This window comes from Chinchilla lanigera, unplaced genomic scaffold (assembly GCF_000276665.1).
Source record: "Chinchilla lanigera isolate Chin_1 unplaced genomic scaffold, ChiLan1.0 scaffold00065, whole genome shotgun sequence".
NCBI classification, from domain to species: Eukaryota; Metazoa; Chordata; class Mammalia; order Rodentia; family Chinchillidae; genus Chinchilla; species Chinchilla lanigera.
The window spans coordinates 12,155,808-12,176,080 of record NW_004955466.1 but is presented as its reverse complement, the minus strand read 5'-3'; the positions used below and the strand labels follow the sequence as shown (position 1 = coordinate 12,176,080).

The 20,273-nt window shown below is 37.6% G+C and overlaps 1 protein-coding gene and 1 pseudogene across 3 annotated transcripts in view; one reads left to right on the top strand and one right to left on the bottom strand.

Annotated features, from left to right (window-relative positions):
* Positions 1–20,273, bottom strand: part of Kiaa0586 (KIAA0586 ortholog) — a 115,433-nt gene that overhangs the window by 64,911 nt on the left and 30,249 nt on the right. For all 3 annotated transcript variants that reach the window (XM_005399217.2, XM_013521976.1, XM_013521975.1), the window contains exons 15-21: positions 19,744–19,938; positions 18,180–18,367; positions 12,917–13,027; positions 11,188–11,268; positions 8,583–8,776; positions 6,416–6,534; positions 1,936–2,135 (exon numbers count right to left, since the gene is read on the bottom strand). In XM_005399217.2, the coding sequence (XP_005399274.1) occupies positions 1,936–2,135; positions 6,416–6,534; positions 8,583–8,776; positions 11,188–11,268; positions 12,917–13,027; positions 18,180–18,367; positions 19,744–19,938 (1,088 nt within the window). The remainder of the gene's footprint in view (positions 1–1,935; positions 2,136–6,415; positions 6,535–8,582; positions 8,777–11,187; positions 11,269–12,916; positions 13,028–18,179; positions 18,368–19,743; positions 19,939–20,273) is intronic.
* On the top strand, positions 14,084–15,076 carry LOC102004464 (annotated as a pseudogene).

The following is a 20,273-nucleotide window of genomic DNA, read 5'->3' as shown; positions in this document are numbered from 1 at the left end:
AAACAAAACAATATATATATATATATATATATATATATTTAACCAAATATATTAAGACAAAAAACAAGAAAACTCATGACAATTCTGAAGATAAACAATAAATCAATGGAGGAAGTCTTGCTCTACCAGATATTCAGTAAGCAGACTTTAGTAAACTCAAGGTCTTATACATCGTTAGACATTCTACCTGTATTATAAAGATAAGATTAAAGGACACACCTAAGGAAGCAAATTCAGGTCTTACCAACTCCAGAGCCCATGCTCTTAACAAATATATTAGTAGCTTATTTATACTGATTTTCCAAATTTTATCATTCAATCACCCTCATGCAAGTATGTGTAGCCACCCATCTTTACAGCAGCACAGTCTGTAATAACCAAATCTTGGAAACAGCTGAAATACCTATCAACTGGAGAATGGATAAAGATGTGGTTTTTTAATACAGTGGAGTACTACTCAGCCATAAAGAAGGATAAACTTGAGGCATTTCTAGCTAAATAGATACACCTTAAGATCATACTCTAAGTGAAATAAATCAGACACACATATTTAAATACTGCATTGTTGCTCTGGTGTGAGAAATTGAAAGTATAAATAAGGACCAAAATGTGTAACAGATACTGGGAAATGGGAAGAAAATGTTCAAATAAGGAAGGGGTGAGGGTGAAAGTGGAGAAGGGACAAGAGAAAAATCGAAGAAAAAAGGGAAACAAAGCTTTTGTAAATAAGGAGGGGAAAAGGGGTTGAAGGGAGTGGAGGGGAATGGGAAAAAAGAATCAAGATATATCATGTACAACCAAAAAAGAGGAAGTACGGGCAGCATGTGAGCCAAAAACTAAGCTGACTGGCACAAAGCCATGCCCCGGACTGCATCCGTGCTGCCCAGGTCCCCCAGGAGCTGAAGCAGCACCGGTCTGGGCACTCTCACCACAGTCACAGCAACCTCCACGAGAGTCAGATACGGGGCTTTAGGTTTAAGTACCAAGTAGGTCCGTTTACCTGCTTCACCTATGGAAAATGAGGTTTCCATCATCTGTACAACCTGAAGAAACTACAGAATTTTCAACAGCTGCTAATAGAGTAAATTTCAGATTTGTGTGATTTCAGGGTGCTACAACTGGTTAGAAATAATACTTAACATAGTAAGGGTGGTCAATGATACAATAATACAATAATCAATGTACTTGAAATACAGTTTCTTTCAAAGTTTAAAGTATCATTTTATGAAATCATCTAAAGCAACATAAAGTCCTTGGCTATATCTTGAATGTTTACTTAAAAACAGGACATTTTGGGGACCACTGGGGAAATCTGAATATGGTCTCCAATTCTATATTATTAACATATCAACATTAAATTTGGAAGGTATTAAAATGGGATTTTGGTTGTATAAGAAAGTATCTCATTCTTAGTTGGTACTCTCAATGGTTCCGAAGTAAAGTATCATGATATCTGCAACTCCCAAATGGTTTTTAAAGGGTATCTAGGTTGTAACATAGAAAGACAGGTTTTTTGTTTGTTTTGAGACAGGGTCACACTACATATAGTTCAGGCTGGCCTTGAACTCACTATATGGCCCAAGCTGGGCTCAAAACTCATGCAATCTTCCTGCCTCAGCCTCCCAAGTGCTGGGATTACAGGTGTGCACCACCATGCCGGGTCAAAAGACAGGTTTTTAAATGTGCCAGAAACGCCATCAATTGTGAAATATAGGTAAAGCATGCTTTTGTTGCTTTGTGTTTTTATCAATGTGTCATATTTTTAACTTTTCTGCAGACTTGAATATTTTAGGGAAAATGTTACTTTCATTACACTGATAAGGAATAAAATTCTACCATAAACCATGATCTGATGACATGCAGCTTACAATGTATCTATTTTATTATTCTCTAATAACTATGTCAATAATTCCCAGAAGTGTAAGTCACTCCTACCAGCAAGGGCGTTTCACTTGTTGAGACATCAGCAGGAACATCTGCAGCGCCAGGACCTTGCTTCTTCGATTCCCTGTCGCCTAGCATGCCAGCAATGGTCTCAGCAAGAGCATCATTCACCAAACACCTGATCGTGTCTGAACTCACAGGAACGCCTGCGTCAACAAAAAGCTGGAGGGCACCACCACAGGTTCCTTCCACTACAAACAGAAGATTTTCAGAATAAGTGGGCAAGAAACACACTAGTCTTCTAAGCCTTAGTGCTCACATTTTTACAGATGGCAGTATAGGTGTATATGCAGGCAGAAGATGGAGTCAAAATGAAAATACAAATATACCTACTTACAGTCAGAGAGACTAAAATAGCAATATGAATAATGAACATCCTCTCTCAACAAACCAAAAGGGGAGCCATACAGATGAATATTTATACAGCCTCTTTCCCACCACTGAAGAATTTAATAATAAAAAGGATTTGCATCCATATTCAATGTCCTATCTGAAAACAAATCGTATCGCCAGTCTTGGTCAAAAGTACAAGGACACAATAAGTAAGAGACAAAGTTTCCTTCCCTCTAGTCTCAGACACACCACTTATTAATATTAGAGGCCAAATGTCTCCAGACATCTGTAGCAGTTTTGGTGCCTGGTACTAGTATGTACTTTACAGCAATATTAATTTGCCACTGGGTTGCAAATAATTCACTTACATGAATTATAAAAACTTAAGTAAAAATTCCTTTAGGGACTTTACTGAATTTAAATGGTATTTCTAAAGCTCTGTGTGGAAATCTGTGAGCAACAATCTGTATAATCAAATAGATACTTTTGGTAGTACAAGGGTGGCGGCAACAGGCAGAATTCTCTAACAGGGGATACCGGTGTCTGGGATCACTCATTAGGGGTGATAGCAATTTACTCTGCAGTCACCATAGCAGAGATTTTCAAAACCCCAAACTTAATGTTGCACAAAATAACCCCAGACACCCCTTTTTTATTTCCATAACTGTTTTGGCATGACCAAAAAATCTCAGTCATAAAGCCCAAAACCCCTCCCCACATACTGGCAAGACAAAAGCAGAGAAAAACAAAACAGGATGTAAATATCCAATGTGAAAACATTTTAAAATTTTAATCAAGAAACACATCAATTTTCTTGTGACTGTGTTGGTCGTTTTTTTTCTTTCCTTGAAAAAATAAGATGATGAAAGAAAACCTGAGGCAGCAGCAGTGGGAGGACAGATGACAACTGTATTACATAGGAACAAGTAGCCAAAGGCAACAATAAAATACATGGAGCTGAGATGCAAGTTGTCATGAGTGGGGATGGAAGAGGAGCACAACAACAGAAACACAGTTATTATTATGATGACAATGATTATAAAAACAGTAACTCCAAGGCTTTGCAGGTTGGCTGCTGGGGAAATTGTACTATCACTGACAGAAATAGAGAGCAGAGGAAGAGCAGGCACGGGTAGACAAATGAGACACATTTTGGACATGCCAAATTTGGGATGCCAGGAGACCATCATGTAGAATATTCATCAGCAGGCAGAACTATAAGTTTATAATTCAGGGTTGGCCTAGAAGTCACCAACTAACACAAGATAACCAATAGTAAGAAGAAACTGGAAAAACAGACAAAAAAGAAGAACACAGGAATTTGGGAAATAATTTTCTTCAGCTACCAGAAAATAAAATGAAAAAAATGAAAGTCTTCAAGCTAAAAAAGACAGCAAGTAGAACAGAATGAAGCATAACGGAAGCCAAAAACCTATGGAACTCTAAGAATTAGAGGTGTTCAACAGCTCCCATTCTAGTAAAGGTTTGAAAAATGCTCTGAGGAAGAAGTTTATTGAAGCACAGGGTAGAAAACCAACCTGCACAGAACAGAAAGTGGGCATAAGAAAGTAAGAGCACAGGAAAGGGGGAAGAGGAGATTATTCTCAAACTGGAAAGAAGGAAAAAGTACACGTAATGATTCATAGAAATATTACTCCCCCAAAAGTTGGAAAACTTAACTCTCTCAATTTCTTTATTATTAAATTATACAATCAAGTGTGCCATTAGCATAAAGAAAAACTTGTAAATGAATGGGGCAAACAGAAAGTCCACAAACAGAGCTGTACATATTTAGCCAATTAATTTTCAACAAAAGAGTCAAAGGAGTTCAACAGAGAAAGAATAATCTTTTCAACAAATAGTGGAATTAGTAATTCATATGCAAAAAAAGAAAAGGAATCTTAATCCTTACTTCACCCACATACAACATTCAACTCCAATTATGCCACACAGGAGCTGGAAGTGTGGCATGGGGCTGAGCATGTGCACAGCAGGCATGAGGCCCCTAGGTGTGATCCCTAGGCACAGAGAGCAGGGCTATTGACCTAAAACGCATACTCTAAAATCACATGTTCTAGGGAAAAAAAAGAAAATCTTAATGACTTCAAGTTAGGCAAAGATTTAAGTAGTATGCGTAAAAGATTGACAGACTATAAAAGAAAAAAATGGTAAATTAGACTTCATCAAAATTAATCTTTTGGGGGCTGGGGATTTAGCTCAGCGGCAAAAGCGCCTGCCTGGCAAGCGCAAGGTCGTGAGTTTGGTTCCCAGTACCGGAGAAAAACCAAAAAAAAAAAAAAATTAATCTTTTGGGGGCTGGGGATTTAGCTCAGCGGCACCGTGCCTGCCTGGCAAGCACAAGGTCATGAGTTCAATTCCCGGTACCAGAAAAAAAACAAACTAACAAAAAAAATTAATCTTTTGGGGAGCCAGACATGGGAGCAAATGCCAACCTGGGCTACAGTGAGCTCAAGCCCACCCTGAACTACATCGTGAGAGCCCATATCAAAAAAATAACCTTAGGGGTCAGGGATACAGCTCAATAACACAGTGCCTACCTAGCAAGCACGAGGTCCTGAGTTTGATTCCCAGTACCCAAAAAAATAACAATAATAATCTTTTGCCCTTCAAAAGGTAATATTGAGAAAGCCAAAAGGCAAGACACAAACCAGAATGTATTTCCAACACACATACCCAGAACTTTTATCAAGAATAAAGAACTTATATAGGTCAACAGTATAAACACATAAATCTCAAGTTAAAAGTGAGCACAAGATTTGAAACATTTCTCCAAAGTAAATATATAGATGGCAGATAAACCCACAAAAATCTCTACAGCACCATCAGTCATCACTAACAATTACTCTCACTAGTGTACCTAAGAAAATGCAAATAAAAACCACAGTGGGTGCACTGTCGCCACCCACAACAGAATGGCTAGAATAAAACCACTGACAATACCAGCGATGTTGGAGATGTAGAAAATATGGAGTTCTTACACAGTGCTGAATCTTGGAAACAACCCAAATGCCTATCAACTGAGGAATGAATAAAAAAGATGTGGTATTTTTATACAATGGAATATTACTCAGCTATAAGGAAAGATAAACTTGAGGCTTTTATATGTGAATGGATGCAATTAGAGACCATGCTCATAAGTGAAATAAATCAGACTCACATGTGTAAACATCATATTGTCTCCCTAGAGTAAGAACCTGAAAGAGTAAATAAAATCTGAAAGGTACAGTAGATATTGTGAATGGGAAAGAAACTGCTCAAAAGGAAAGAACTGGGATGAGGGAAAGGAGAAAAAAAAGAAAAAAGGAAGAAAAAAAAAAAATATATATATATATACACAAAATAGCTAAGCTAACTGTACTACTAATTTTTATTAGTTTATTGAAAGGAACAGTTAATGTTTAATTGATCAATCTTGTATGCCTGTATCTGGTAATCTGAACAACTACTTTGAAGACAACAATATGTAACACAACAACCACTGTTAATTTCCTATCATCTTGTTTTGAAATTTTGTATTGTTTTTATTGTTTTTGTGGTGTTTTTTGTCTGTATTTTTGTTATTTTGGTTCTGTTCTTTTCTCTTTAAAATAAAAATAGAAAGACTCACAACGAAAGGAGAAACAGTGTCAACCCTGAGAACCATATAGACTGACGAAGGCCTGAGGGAGACCTAGTTCCTACCACGGAGAAGGGATGAAAGGCGGGGAGACCTGGTCTCTGCACAGGGCAGGACCAGACAGTGAGACTGGAAGGCAGCAAGGCAGGCCTTATCCTTTGTCAGCTACTGGACCTCTGAGCTACATAAATCTCCAATAAACTACAAGGGTTTTTTTGTTTTGTTGTTGGCTTTGTTTTTTGGTTTTGCTTTGGTTTTGCCCTACTGGGGATGGAACGCAGGTCCTCACACAGGCTACACAAGTGCTCTACCACTGAGCTACATCCCAGTCCTTTCTAAATATTCTTATTGAAGCAGGGTCTCACTAAGTTGCTGAGGCTAGCCTCAAGCTTGAGAACCTCTAGCCTCAGCCTCCTGAGTAGGTGGGTTTACAGGCGTACAGAAAGTCAGGTTAAAATGTTATCCTTTAACGACACCAACAACAGACCTCATTCCACTTACCGATGTCAGGAGTTGATGGCTCACTGGCCTCACTGACTGAGACACTGGCAGGAAGTCTGGTCTGCGAGGGGACTGGAAAGTGCCCAGAGATAATTCTTGACATTATTTCTTGTTCCACCCTGGAGGGATACAAGTTAAAGAATCCTAAATTTGGTTGAAATGCATAAAACGCTAGACATATCACCCTTAAGAATAACCTTTACCCAGAGGCACAAGTATTTACATGTGAAAGCAGTCATCAGAAAGGTGCATCTAGAAAGAAGAAAAAGAACAAATATTCTAAGAGGATAAACCCCAAAAAACAATCTCCCTGTAGGAAATACTTCATGAAGACAAATTAAATTAATATCTTTTCTATTAGTCTAATGAGAAGCTTAACAGGATCCTTAAATTCAAGGAGTTAGGTCAAAAACTATCTGGCACATCATGTACCTAAAAGGTGTGATTCCCACTCTGTGATCACAAGGGAAGATCAAAAATACTGTGAACATTTAAATTTAAATATTTATTACAGCAAAAGACACACTGCTATTAATCCCCCTTAAGAGACTCACCCTCACTTAGAACATATCCCATTATTCTCACCACCTTTTGAAGCAGTTCTGAAGTCCTCTTTCATGAGTGTCCTTACAAAGTATGATCAAAAACTGAAGGAATGCTGCTGCCGGTGTCACCCACCGGAAAGGCAGGCTCATAAAAACATTATAGTGTGTCTTTGTCCACCTCATGCACCAGATCTGGCACTGTAAGCCTTCTGACTCTTCTCCAAAATTAAAATGACCATGGAAGATAAATATTTTTAATTAATTAAGGACATCAAGGCAGCCATGACAGTGTAACTAAAGACACTCACAAAAGGGGACTTCCAGAGCTGCGTCAAGAATGGCAAGAACCATAGGATAAGTGTATGCCAAGTGAGAGGGAGTATTTTGAGAGAGTTTAATGGCAATTTGTCTTTTACTACAGTAATTGTTTTATTTAAAAATGCAGTACTTTCAAGCACACCTCATATAAAACCCTATTACAGTATGTCAGAGCTAGGAAAAAATTCCCCAGCTGCATTCTCAAGGAAATAAATATATCGACTAAAATATAGGGTAGTTTTCTTCTAAAAAGGTTTTTAAAAATTATTTCCAAGGTCATTTTCAGCAAGGGGAAGAGAAAGGGAAAAGGAGAAAGAATAGATTTTCTTTTGTACATTTCTCTAGAATAGTTAATAGACTTCTTATAAATTACCATATAAAAGATAGACATCATTGTAGAAAATTCAGAAAATATATGCCAGGCATGGTGGTACACACCTAGAATCCCAGCACTTGAGAGCTGAGGCAGGAGGCCTGCCACGGCAACATAGTGAGTTCAAGGCCAGCCTGAATCATACAGTAAGGCGCTATCTCCCTTGCCCCCAAAAAAGAAAAGAAAAAGAAAATCTAGAAACTATATAAAAGTCTCTTTAATTTGATAAGGCTAATGCATAACTTAGATTCAGGGATAAACACAGTTAACAATTTGATGTACATGTTTCCAAACTTTCAATCTGTGTACATTTATTTTTGAGTAAGGCCTTAGAAACAGATTGTTAGATCCACTGTTAGTATCCTACTTCATATCCTACTCCATATCCATAAGCATATTATTAATATCTTTCAGTATCATAAAATACTCTTCCAGATCTAAATTTAATAACAATTCCTATTTAGTTGTTTCATTTCTTCCTCAGCTTCCTTAAGATTTCTCACAAGTAAAAGCAGGGATATAATGAGATTCTTCTCCTACTCACATGCACATAAACAACTGAGTATTAGACTTACTAATGTAGACGTATAACAAACTTACATCAGTGCCTTGTTTTTAGTGCTAGGTATTTTATGGTCTAACAGCAGAATCCTAAGTATTTCCTTAGGATAAATTTCAGAAAGTGAATCACTAGACTAACGAACAGCACACTGGTAAGGCTTGAGACTCAACAGCAGCCTCTGCCACAGCAGCGAGCCTAAGCACAAGTACTCAAGGACAAAAACCAATGCCTCCAACAAGTAGTTCCCAGGGACTCTAGCAAAGGATACATTCAATAAACAAAGGAAGACAAGGAAGATTTTCACCTAAAATCATACTTTTAATTTATGTTACTGTGATTCTGTTCACACCAACACCACTGTAAACTCACCACTGAATTAAGTGATTTTCTAATGTTTCTTTTCTCTCGATTACTTTATCCAGAATATCAGCAGTGGGCTGAGAAGTTGAAACAACTGGTGGGAATGGAGGACCATTATATCTTGTGGAAGCAACTTTAACGCTTCTGTTAAACTCCAGCATTGGTTCAGAGCATTCTGGAATTTCATCACATTTCTCCTCTTCCTGGTAATAACAGAAACAAAACTATTACATTCGTGTCTGTTCAACATTTACCGAGTGCCACATGTAGCAGGGAACTTAGCTAGGTGAGTGAACTAACCAACACTTCTAAATTACTCAAGAGCATCTCTAATTAGGTGGTATCACATTAATTACAACATACAGTACACATCAATTATATGTATCATATTGAAGAAGAATTAATTAATTTTACAATCACTTTATCCTTTTAAAACCCAGTCCTGGGGTACAGTAACAACCCCTTGGTACAGCACTTGCCTAGCACACACAAGGACCTGGGTCCCACACCCAGCACTACCTACGCTCGTGCGCGCACACACAAATAAAAAAGAAACCCAATATCCATCATATATAAAGTCATAAAACAAATTAGAAAACTTAATTATTCCTACATAAAACATTATTAACATAAACATTAAATTTAACAGACGCTTGCTGTTTGCTCTTGCAAAACACTATAACTTACATTAAAAATGCAGTTAGGACACTTTATTCATTCTTTGTATCATCTTTTCATGGTAAAAACAGTAATATTTGAAATTTCAAAACATTACAAAAAGTGATAGTTTTTAAAAGTAAACAAAATAGTTCCCAGGTACTATATGTTGTATATAAATAACATGAATTTTTTGGTCTACTCTTTAACTTCAACAGTTACCAACTGATGGGCAGCTCGCTGTCACCAAGACTAAGCAAATCAGAGACATCACCTTACCTATTATTCAATACGCGTCTTTAAAAAGTTCAGTCTCCTTAATGGCCCATGAAAAAATGAAGCCCCCCGGGCGTGGTGGCACATGCCTATAATCCCAGCACTCTGGAGGCTGAGGCAGGAGAATCCTTGCAAGTTCGAGACCAGCCTGGGCTACAAAGTGAGCCCAAGGCCAGCCTGCACTGCATAGGAAGACCCTGTCTCAAAAAGACAAAAAAATGAAGCCCACAGCTATCCCATGTAGAGTTTGAGTCAGAGTCCTTGTCCTTAAACTCCAAATCCACTGTGAGTTCTACAAATGATCCTGTCACTCACACACCAAATACACAGGTTCACAAGGAGCTTCACTAGGCTTTAGGGATATAAAGATAAATAAACTTCCTGCTTTAAAACACTCATGTGGCACCCATCTGATACTCATATGACAAGACGTACAGAAGAACAAATACTGTTAATATATTGCATAACTGCAAATTCTAAAGGATTTAATTTCTATGGTCAGTCATTACCAAGGCTTTCTGAATGAAGTTTCTCATTTGCGTCGGACATGACCATAAAAAAATTTCCCACTAGGTTTTCTGTCTGCTACCTTGTTAGCAATCAACCTGTTGGGAACCTTCCATTGAGGAGGTGAACACTGTGCAATATTATTTACAACAGCCAAATTTAGAATTCTTACACTTACTACAAGGCCTGCTTACTTTCTGGAGGCTTACTTTCCCTAGTTAATTCTTACGCTTACTACAAGCACGCTTAGATCTCTGGAGACTTACTTTCCCTAGTTAATCTACACTGTTACCCTTCTTAGTTCCTAACCAGTTTATAAGTAGAGAACCTAGCCTGCCTCCAGAACTCACTGATGACTATATAATTACTTTTATATTCTCACGTAGAGCAGGTAGAATGACTGGAGTAAGCATCAGTTCTTTTTAAAAGGGCTATCTTGAAGACAAAGAACTTCATTAAAGTGACCTTGATGAGTATTAAAGAAATTACATGTGAAATTCCTTAAATAAAAATATTTAACTAAAAAACAGATTTAATGTCTAATTAACAAAAGTAGTTCTTAGCTCCAAAACTCAAACAATATGAAAACATATCTTCCCTGAACACTGCTGATATTAATAATCAAGTCGTTTCTATGGTCTATGATCATTCCTTATAGTTTTTGTACTTTACTTCCTCCTCCTTTTCCCTCCATTTCTTATTTCTATTATGTCTGTAACTCTGTCTTAAATAGGGGATCTTCCTTGGATTCTGAAAAATGTATCTATCAGAATTTTGATTCTGTATCTGTCAGAATTCTGTATTTGTGATCCCGGTACCATCACAATTTTTTTCTCAATATAAACTGCCATTACTGCAAGGGATAAATACTATCAGAGTGAAGAAATGACTGATGAGGTAGAAAACAAAAAAAGAAAAAAAGAAAGCAGGAAACAGGAAAAAGTCTAGGTGGGAAACAAACATCATTATTTGAATGAAATGAATGATAGAGATGAAGACAACAATGTACTATAGAATAATAACATCACAATGTTTTAAAATAAAAGTATACTTTAACTTAAAAGTAAAAGCAACTCTCTCAAAGTGCTGTAACACAATATTGATAATCTAAAGATATTCAACCACTGAGAAAAGTCCTAGCCGAAAATTTTTCATGGATTCAAAGCTTTGTTACCTGAATAACATCAATTACTTCATCAAAGTTAGTTCCTGGAAACTTCACCTCTTCTTCATCTACCTTCATAAATTCTGGAGTCTAAGAAAGTATTTTAAGAAAATTTTTATTGTGCTTAACTTTTAAAATTTACATATATTTATCATATTTTCACATATAGCATAGACTTGTAATTATACATCACTTTTTATTTTACTATCCTATTCAGAATCAATTAATTAGTAAATGAAATAAAAGTTTGTACTTAAACCATTAGGTTATCATTTCAATAGCTATTAGAAATTCAATTTTATGGGCCAGGGATGTAGCTCAGTGGCACAAGCACCTGCCTGGCAAATGCAAGGTCCTGAGTTGGATTCCCAGTACCAAAAAAAGAAATTCAATTTAGCTATAAGAAATTCAGTCTTCATATTTAGAAGACTCCTTCAACAAATGCAGTGTAAATCAATGAATCAACAGATAGATAAAAGTGACTTTTCTCTATAGTTAAAATAAATAGGCAGGCATGATGGCTCACGCCTATAACTCCCAACACTTGGGAGGCTGAGGCAGGAGGACTACTGTGAGTTCAAGGCCAGCCTAGAATACATAGCGAAACCCTGTCTCAAAAAAACAAATAAATAAAATAAAGAAGACTGTTTAGGGCTGGGGCTATAGCTTAGTGGCATAGTGCTTGCCTGGCAAGCATGAGGTCATGAGTTATATTCCTGGTGCCAAAAAAAAAAAAAAAAGAATGTTCACAGCTATAGATATATATACACTTACACAAACTCACAAATACAGAATTCTGATAGATACAGAATCAAAATTCTGACAGATACAGAATCAAATATGTCTGAAATATAAAAGTCATTTCTTAAATTTAACATCCGGATCTCACTAAAGATGCAGTAACAAAATCCTCAACAGCCTCTCACTGAAAGCAGAATGATAAAGTAAAAAAAAAATACATATTGTTATATGTCTCAATAAACTTACGGCAAAAAAAAAACAAAAAACAACTTATTCGTTAAAATTTAAATTAGATGGGCCAGGAATACAGCTCAGTGGCCCAACGCCTGCCTGTCAAGCACAAGGTCATGAGTTTGATTCCCAGTATGAAAAATAAATAAATAAAATTTAAATTAGGTACAGATACCACATAAGGTCAGTTCTATTTTATCATTTGTAATCATGAGAGGGTATTAGTATTTTTCCTCTCTTTAAAGCTATCCTCCATGATCAAATTTGCTTACAATAACTAAAATGTGGAGTAAGTTACACTATTATTTTGCTTCGTACTAAAACCGTAACTTCATTATTCAGAAGCAAATAAATACTAGGAGTAAATGCATAGTTTTGCATCATGGTAACAGTCTGATGATGACAGTAACAACCAAAGCATGAACTCTAGTTGTCACTAAAAAATTCACGATCAGGAAGCTTACAATTCCTATGCAAATAAGAGTCCTTACAAAAGAAAAATTCTTTCTTCACATATTGGAATCACAACTTAAGTTACCAAAAACTTACAGTAAGGATTATCACTTTCTGAATATTTATACCTTGCAGGATCTGAAGCAGACTTTCTTTTTCAAGTTCATAAACAATCTGAGATTCACTGTGAACCTTTTCCTCAAAACCTAAATTACTAAAACACATTTCCAGTATAGTGGAAAGCTTTGCACAGAATAACATTAAACTGTACAGTCATTACTTCCTGAAATGAAGACAGAACTCTATACCAGACCTGTATGCACGTCCGCAGCGGAGGAAGAGGTGCTCCCTCGGGACTGGGCAGAGGCGAGCTGGCAGAGGTACTGCCGTTTAAAGGACTATCAATGTCCACATTGGGTAATACCTGCAACAGAACATAGTGTCCAGCTTTTTCTTTAGTATTCCTTAAGTATCTGTCAAAATTCAAACAGCAAAACATGCCCTTTGACTTTTTATTGTAAAACCAATGGCTAACAGATTCTCTCAATTATAAAGAAAGTTTTACAAAATTTAACGCTCTCTTAAAGAGCCGAGTGCTATGGTGTACTGCTGTAATCTCAGTGCTTGGAAGACTGAGACAGGAGGATTGCTGTGAGTTCGAAGCCAGCCTGAGCTATACCGTGAGCTCAAGGCCAGCCTCAGCTACACAGTGAGACCTAACCAAAAAATTTAAAAAAAAAAAAAAACCCTATCTTAAGATAACTTCTTTTTCACTACTATATGCTCTGCATTTTTACTACCCACTTGGGCATAAATAAATCTAAAAATCTGAAACAGTTTTCATTTTCAATTTTTCATTATTTTTAGACCTGAAGCACTTTACAAAGGACTTATAGACCTCATTTTTAAATAATTATGTAATATTTCAACAGCCTGAGTAACCTAGAAATTGGTGACAACGGGGAGAGGGGCTGGGGATGCAGCTCAGTAGTACTATACTCCTGGGTCAATCCCCAGTACCATTAAGAACTTTATATACATTCATGTCCTATTTAATTGTAATTAGTAAACAGGGTTTTGCTATTTTTATACAAAGATCACCACCAAAAAAAAAAAAAACTTTTCCATGCAGAGTTTTCTTCTTAAACTTTGAACAATTTCGTTACATTAGTAGATTAGGAGAGAGTGAGAGGCACGGGAACCGAAGGGTGCGCGAGAAGCCGAAGGGAAGCGTGTGTGCCGCTTCTCCCCGCAGCTCTCCCCGGGCCCAGCCACCGTACCTCGGGCCAGGTGAGCGCCGCCAGGGCAGCGCCGCCAGGGACGCAAGGATCGCGGGGCACCCCTCCCCCGCATCCCCGTCCCTTAGGGGGCCGCCGGCTGGATGTCGCTGCAAATCGTCAGCCTCGAGGACATTCTTGATTGACTCTGTGGTCCCAATCCGCTGCCCTCCCCACCGTATCGCGGGACCCCCGCTCCGGCCCCAGGATGCACAATGTGATTAACAGGGTGAAGGGAAAGGCGCTGGAAGCTGCCGAGTACCTGACCCCGGGGCTCAAGGAATCAAAATTTAAGGAAACAGGTGTAATCACCCCAGAAGAGTTTGTGGCAGCTGGAGATCACTTAGTCCACCACTGTCCAACATGCAATGGGCAACAGGAGAGGAATTAAAAGTGAAGGCATACCTACCAACAGGCAAACAATTTCTGATAACCAGAAATGTGCCATGCTACAAACGCTGCAAACTGATGGAACATTCAAATGAATTGGACGCTATCATTGAAGAAGATGATGGTGATGGGGGATGGGTAGATACATATCACAACACAGGTATTACAGGGATAAATGAAGCAGTTAAGGAGATTACATTGGAAAACAAGGACAGTATAAAACTCCAAGACTGCCCAGCAACGTGTGAAGAGGAAGAAGAGGAAGAAGAGGAAGATGAAGGAGAAGCTGCAGACACGGAAGAATATGAAGAAAGTGGATTGTTCGAAACAGATGAGGAGGGGGCTGGGGATTTAGCTCAAGAAACAGATGAGGCTACTCTAGACACAAGGAAAACAGTAGAAGCTTGTAAAGCTAAAACTGACGCAGGAGGTGAAGATGCTATTTTACAGACCAGAACTTACAACTTATACATCACTTATGATAGATGTTACCAGACACCACGGCTATGGCTGTTTGGCTATGATGAGCAACGGCAACCTTTAACAGTTGAGCACACGTATGAAGACATCAGTCAAGATCACGTGAAGAAAACAGTGACCACTGAAAATCACCCTCATCTCCCACCACCTCCTATGTGTCCCGTTAACTCATGCAGGCATGCTGAAGTGATGAAGAAAATCACTAAGACAGTTGCAGAAGGAGGGAGAGAGCTTGGTGTTCATATGTATCTTCTAATTTTTTTGAAATTTGTACAAGTTGTCATTCAACAGTAGAATATGACTGCACAAGACATTTCACAATGTAATGAAGAGAACATAGAATCTACCCTAATTATTGATTCTGATTTTTAAAGAATTAACCCATAGATGTGACCATTGACCATATTTACCAATATGTACAATTTCTCTAATAAAGGGAGTTATATGTTTATGCAGTACATACAAAAAAGTAGATTAATTTCATGGAGCATATATATTTAATATCCCTGTAATTACTGGCAAAATACAATCCGAACAATCTCTATTTCCATCATCAAAAACATAACTAATTCTACATTTTATCCAACCATCAACCAAAATTAGATAATTAAGATCATTTCTGCAATAACAGCTACTAGCAAAATTTAATTTGCCTGATGGTAAACTATATTTTCTCTTTTTTGTTGACACTCATTTTTGCCCTTTGACTATTTCTGGACTTACATCTATATTCCCTCGCATATTGTTTTTCTTTAAGAATTTTTAACAAACCAAGTTTCAGATTTTATAGATGTAAGGCTGTCTACTTTTCTATTGTATCTAAATTTTCTTCTCTTGTATCTAGACTTAGTTTCCATTCTGATTTTTTAAAATTCCATACAATTATCTTCTAATTTCTCTTTTTTACATTGTGTAGTTGTATGTTAGCCTATTTGGAACTTATCTGCTATTCAGCAGGAATTCAGAGAAATTTATTTCACATTGTCAAACCATGACATATAGTACTTCATTTACATAAATTCTACTTCCCACTGATTTATAAAAACTCTAATATACTACATTCTTTTTTTGTTTTGTTTTGTTTTCAGATAGGGTCTCACTGTATAGTTCAGGGTGCCCCTGAATTCACTATGTATCCCGGGCTGGCCTCAAACTTGTGGCAATCCTCCTGCCTCAGCCTCACAAGTCCTGGAATTACAGGCATGCATCACCACACCCAGCTATAGTACATTCTTTTTAAATTACAAGACTAATTCTGAAATTCTGTTATATTACACCAGAAGCCAAATCCTTAATTTTCCTAAGCCCTTTGTTCTTTCAGATATCAAAATCTGCTCTTAATGTTCTAATACTATATTAAGCCAAAGATTTTTTTCTTCAAAATTTTCTGGTCATGAAAAGATAGTTTCTTTAATAAATGGTGCTGGAAAAACTGGATATCATGTAGAAGATTAAATTTAGACCCGTATCTCTCACCATGTACTAAATTATAATAAAAATGGATCAAACATCTAAATGATAAAATATAAACAATATGCTAGAAGATAAAATATGTAAAACTCTTGAAGACACAGGAATAATAGGTAAGGACTTTCTGAGGAGAACCCTAATTGCACAAGAAATAACAACAAGAATCAATAAATGGGCTGGCCATGATGGCACACACCTATAATCCCAGCCCTCAGGAGGCTGAGACAGGAAGATCACTGAGAGTTAAAGGCCAGCCTGAATTGTATACATTGTGAGACCCTGTCTCAAAAAGACAAAAAAAAAAAAAATTCAGTAAATGGGATATCATATTTAGAAGCTTCTGCAGCCAGCCATGTTGGTACATGTCTATAATCCCAGGAGGCTGAAGCAGGAGCAATGTAGCAAGTTCAAGACCAGTCTGGACTACACAGTGAGTTCAAGGCCAGCCTGAACTCCACTGTGAGATCCTCCCTCTGTCTTTCTTTCTCTCTCTCTCCCTCTCTCTCTCCTCCCTCCACACACACACTCACACTCACACACACAAAATCCTTCTGCATAGCAAAGGGAACAATCGACAGAGTGAAGATACAACTTACAGAATGTAGAAAAAGGGGGCTGGGGATTTAGCTCAGCGGCAAAGCACCTGCCTGGCAAGCGCAAGGTCGTGAGTTCGGTTCCTGGTACCGGAGAAAAACCAAAAAAAAAAAAAAAGAATGCGGAAAAAATTTTGTCCACTTCCTGAGACAGAGGAATAATATCTAGAACATATAAAGAGGGGGCTGGTGATTAGCTCAGCGGCATAGCACTCGCCTGGCAAGTGCAAGGTTGTGAGTTCGATTCCCGGTACCAGAAAAAAAAAAGAACATATGAAGAGTTCAAAAAAACTATACCCCTACCCAAGAATAAAAGACTCAGTCAAAAATGGGCAAGTGAAATGAATAGACACATCTCAAACGAAGTACAAATGGCCAATAAATACAGGAAAAAACATTCAACATCTCCAGCCTTTAAGAAATACAAATCAGAACACTGAAATTCCTTCTTACTCCTAAAGAATGGCAATCATCAAGAAATCAAATAATAACAAATGCTAGAGAGCTGTACAGAAAAACGAACCCTTCTACATTGATGTGAATGTAAAGTAATGTAGCTACTATGGAAATCAATGTGGAGATTCCTCAAAAAACTAAAAATAGAAATTCCATTTGACCCAGCTATTCTCCTTCTAGGTATCTTCCCAAAAGTTAAAAACATCCTATTACAATAATACATGCACACCCATGCTTTTTAGCAGCACAATTCATGACAGCTACATCTTCAAAATAGCCTGTATGTCCACCAAAAGATAGATGGTAGAGAAGGTGGTATTATCCTCAATGGAGCACTACTCTGCCATAAAGAAGGATAAACTGGAGTCATATATAGGAAAATGGATGCACCTTGAGACGATAATGTTAACTGAAATAAATCAGACACACTAGTTTAAATAGCACTTGGTTTCCCTTATAGGAGAAATCCAAATACTTTTTTTTTGTGTCTTTTTGAGACAGGGTCTCACTATGCAGTTGAGGCTGGTCTTGAGCTCACTTTGTAGCCCAGGCTGGTCTTGAACTTGCAATGAGCCTCCTGCCTCAGCCTTCCAAGTGTTGGGATTACATGCATACACCACCACACCTGGCATAAGAGAAATCTAAATATTACAAGAGCAAAATAAAAGATAATAGGAAATGGGGAGATGGATTTTTTTGTCAAAAAGAAGGGGACCAAGAGAGTGGAGGGAGGGAGGGAAGGACATGAAAAAATAATTAATGTGTTGTGCACACGTACCAACTCCCCATGTGCATGCAATCATTATGTACTGCAAACACATACTAATAAAAAAATTAAATAGAATATATTGAAAAAATAAAAATGTTCAAATTCTTACAACTTTTGCTCTGGTCATGCAACCTGGCTTACCTGCACAGTGAGCTGAGGAGGACTCTTCTTTTCTGACTTCATTTCTATCACTGCTATGTTAGGTCTCCTGACTCCGGGCTCTCCTTTTCGCGATGCTGGAGGAATGGACGTGGTCACAGTGACAGGGTGTGGCTTGTGCACCATGACTCCCGCGGGTGGTAGTGAATCGCTATTACTTTGGGTTTGTCCTAAGAAGTTTAGGAGAGAAAAATGAGTCTACTTCCACTGGTTCAGAAAATAAGGGAAAAATCTAACTACTGTCTGCAGCTCTCCGGCTGCTTCCACGGGTGGAAGGAGAGCAGCTTCTCCAGCCACCTCTGCCCATCACCAGCACTGCCAGCACACTCCCGGGGCCGCTCGGCAGTGCTGGCAGGCACGAGGACCTACTTGATGGGACCATTGCATGTAGACTATCAAATTTTACCCTCAAAAGAAAGGCTCTGAGATACTTCTATTCTCTTCTATTCTTTCTATTCTATTTTATTATATTTTTTAGACAGAGTCTTCCTATGTAATTCAGGCTGGTCTTGAGCTCACTTTGTAGCCCAGGCTGGTCTCAAACTTGCAATGATCCTCCTGCCTCAGCTTCCCAAGTGCTGGGATTATAAGCGTGCACCACCATGCCCAGCTTCCACATTTACAAAAGCCCAAAAACCTTGTTGGTTTCATTTCAAAGTCCCACTTCTTTTCCACATTTCAAAGACAGAAAATACAGCCTACTTTTTAAACCACAATCTCTACAGCCAGACTACTTGAGTTTAAATCCCAAGTTCACTTTAGCTGTGTGACAAATTACTACGTAAGTAACAAATTACTACTTAAATTTCTTTGTGACTCAGGTTTATTTTAATATAAAATTGGTATATTACCAACTTTACATGGTTAAATCAGAGAACATATATATAAAGTGCTTAGGCTTTAAAAATATTAACTGTTTGTATTACTAAAAGGCATGTTTAAACACACTTTAGCCACCAAATTGACATGTCATTAACCCACAATATCCAACCTAAAAAAATATTTTATGTTTAAAAATTCATATTTAAATCATATCAAAAGTAAAGGAAAATAGCAATGACAATGAAAAAGTTAATTCAAACTGAAGTGCTAGTGTGAGGGCAAAAATGATTTGTTCAGTTTTTAACATGGTGAGTGAACAAACCTCAAATTAAGTAAAACCAAACACTGACTTGAAATACAACTAACATTTACCTACCACAGGATAGCTCAAAAGTACGTAAAAGCAACTTAAAGTACTTCCTCTAAGACAGGACAATCCTAACAAGCCAACAAAACTTCTCAAAGTCTTGAATTGTTATAAACATTGATGATATGTCTAAACATATTTCAGTTTCATTTCATCTATAACAATGTACTATTAAATACCAAAGAACATTTCCTGTGGGCAAAAATATAGCAGAAACCCATCATTTCGGAGACTGAGCCAGCTGAGGCCCTCCCTGCACACACAAAGTTGGTAACTGGTGTGTCAGCACTACTCTGTGAGTTTTACTACTACTGGTAAGAAATTAAAATTTACCCTACGTATTTTATTAGTTCTTACCTAAAAGAATTGCCATAGGAATTAGATGACCTTCCAGAGTACCTGAAAACGTAGGCATTTCTCTGCTTGGGCTGAACAGATACTGCTGCTCACTGTGAGGTAGGGCAGTAATGGACTGTTGCATTTTAGAGTCTGTCTTTGTAGGTTTTGTTGCATGAAAGTCAGTTTGTGTTCGTATTGACTTGACTTTAGTGCCTATAATGATCACAGAAATACTAGCATCAACATCACCCACTAGGGTAAATATCATAAACTGTATGTTTTATTAAGTATTATCAATAGCACGTATAGATAACCTGACACCCTATCTTTTTTACCTTCTATGATCACCTAAGCTTTGGAAAGGAAAGAGAACTAAAGCAACTGCCACAGCTACAAGCTCTAGAAAGTATAAGAGAGGAAACTGGCTGGTGGCTATTTAATGGTTACTCACTGTCAGAGCAGCTCACTGACTGCTGGAGTGTAAGCTGAGAAATGTCCAAACATAAAAAAAAAACCTCAGTATTTAATTAAGTTACAATAAATGTACC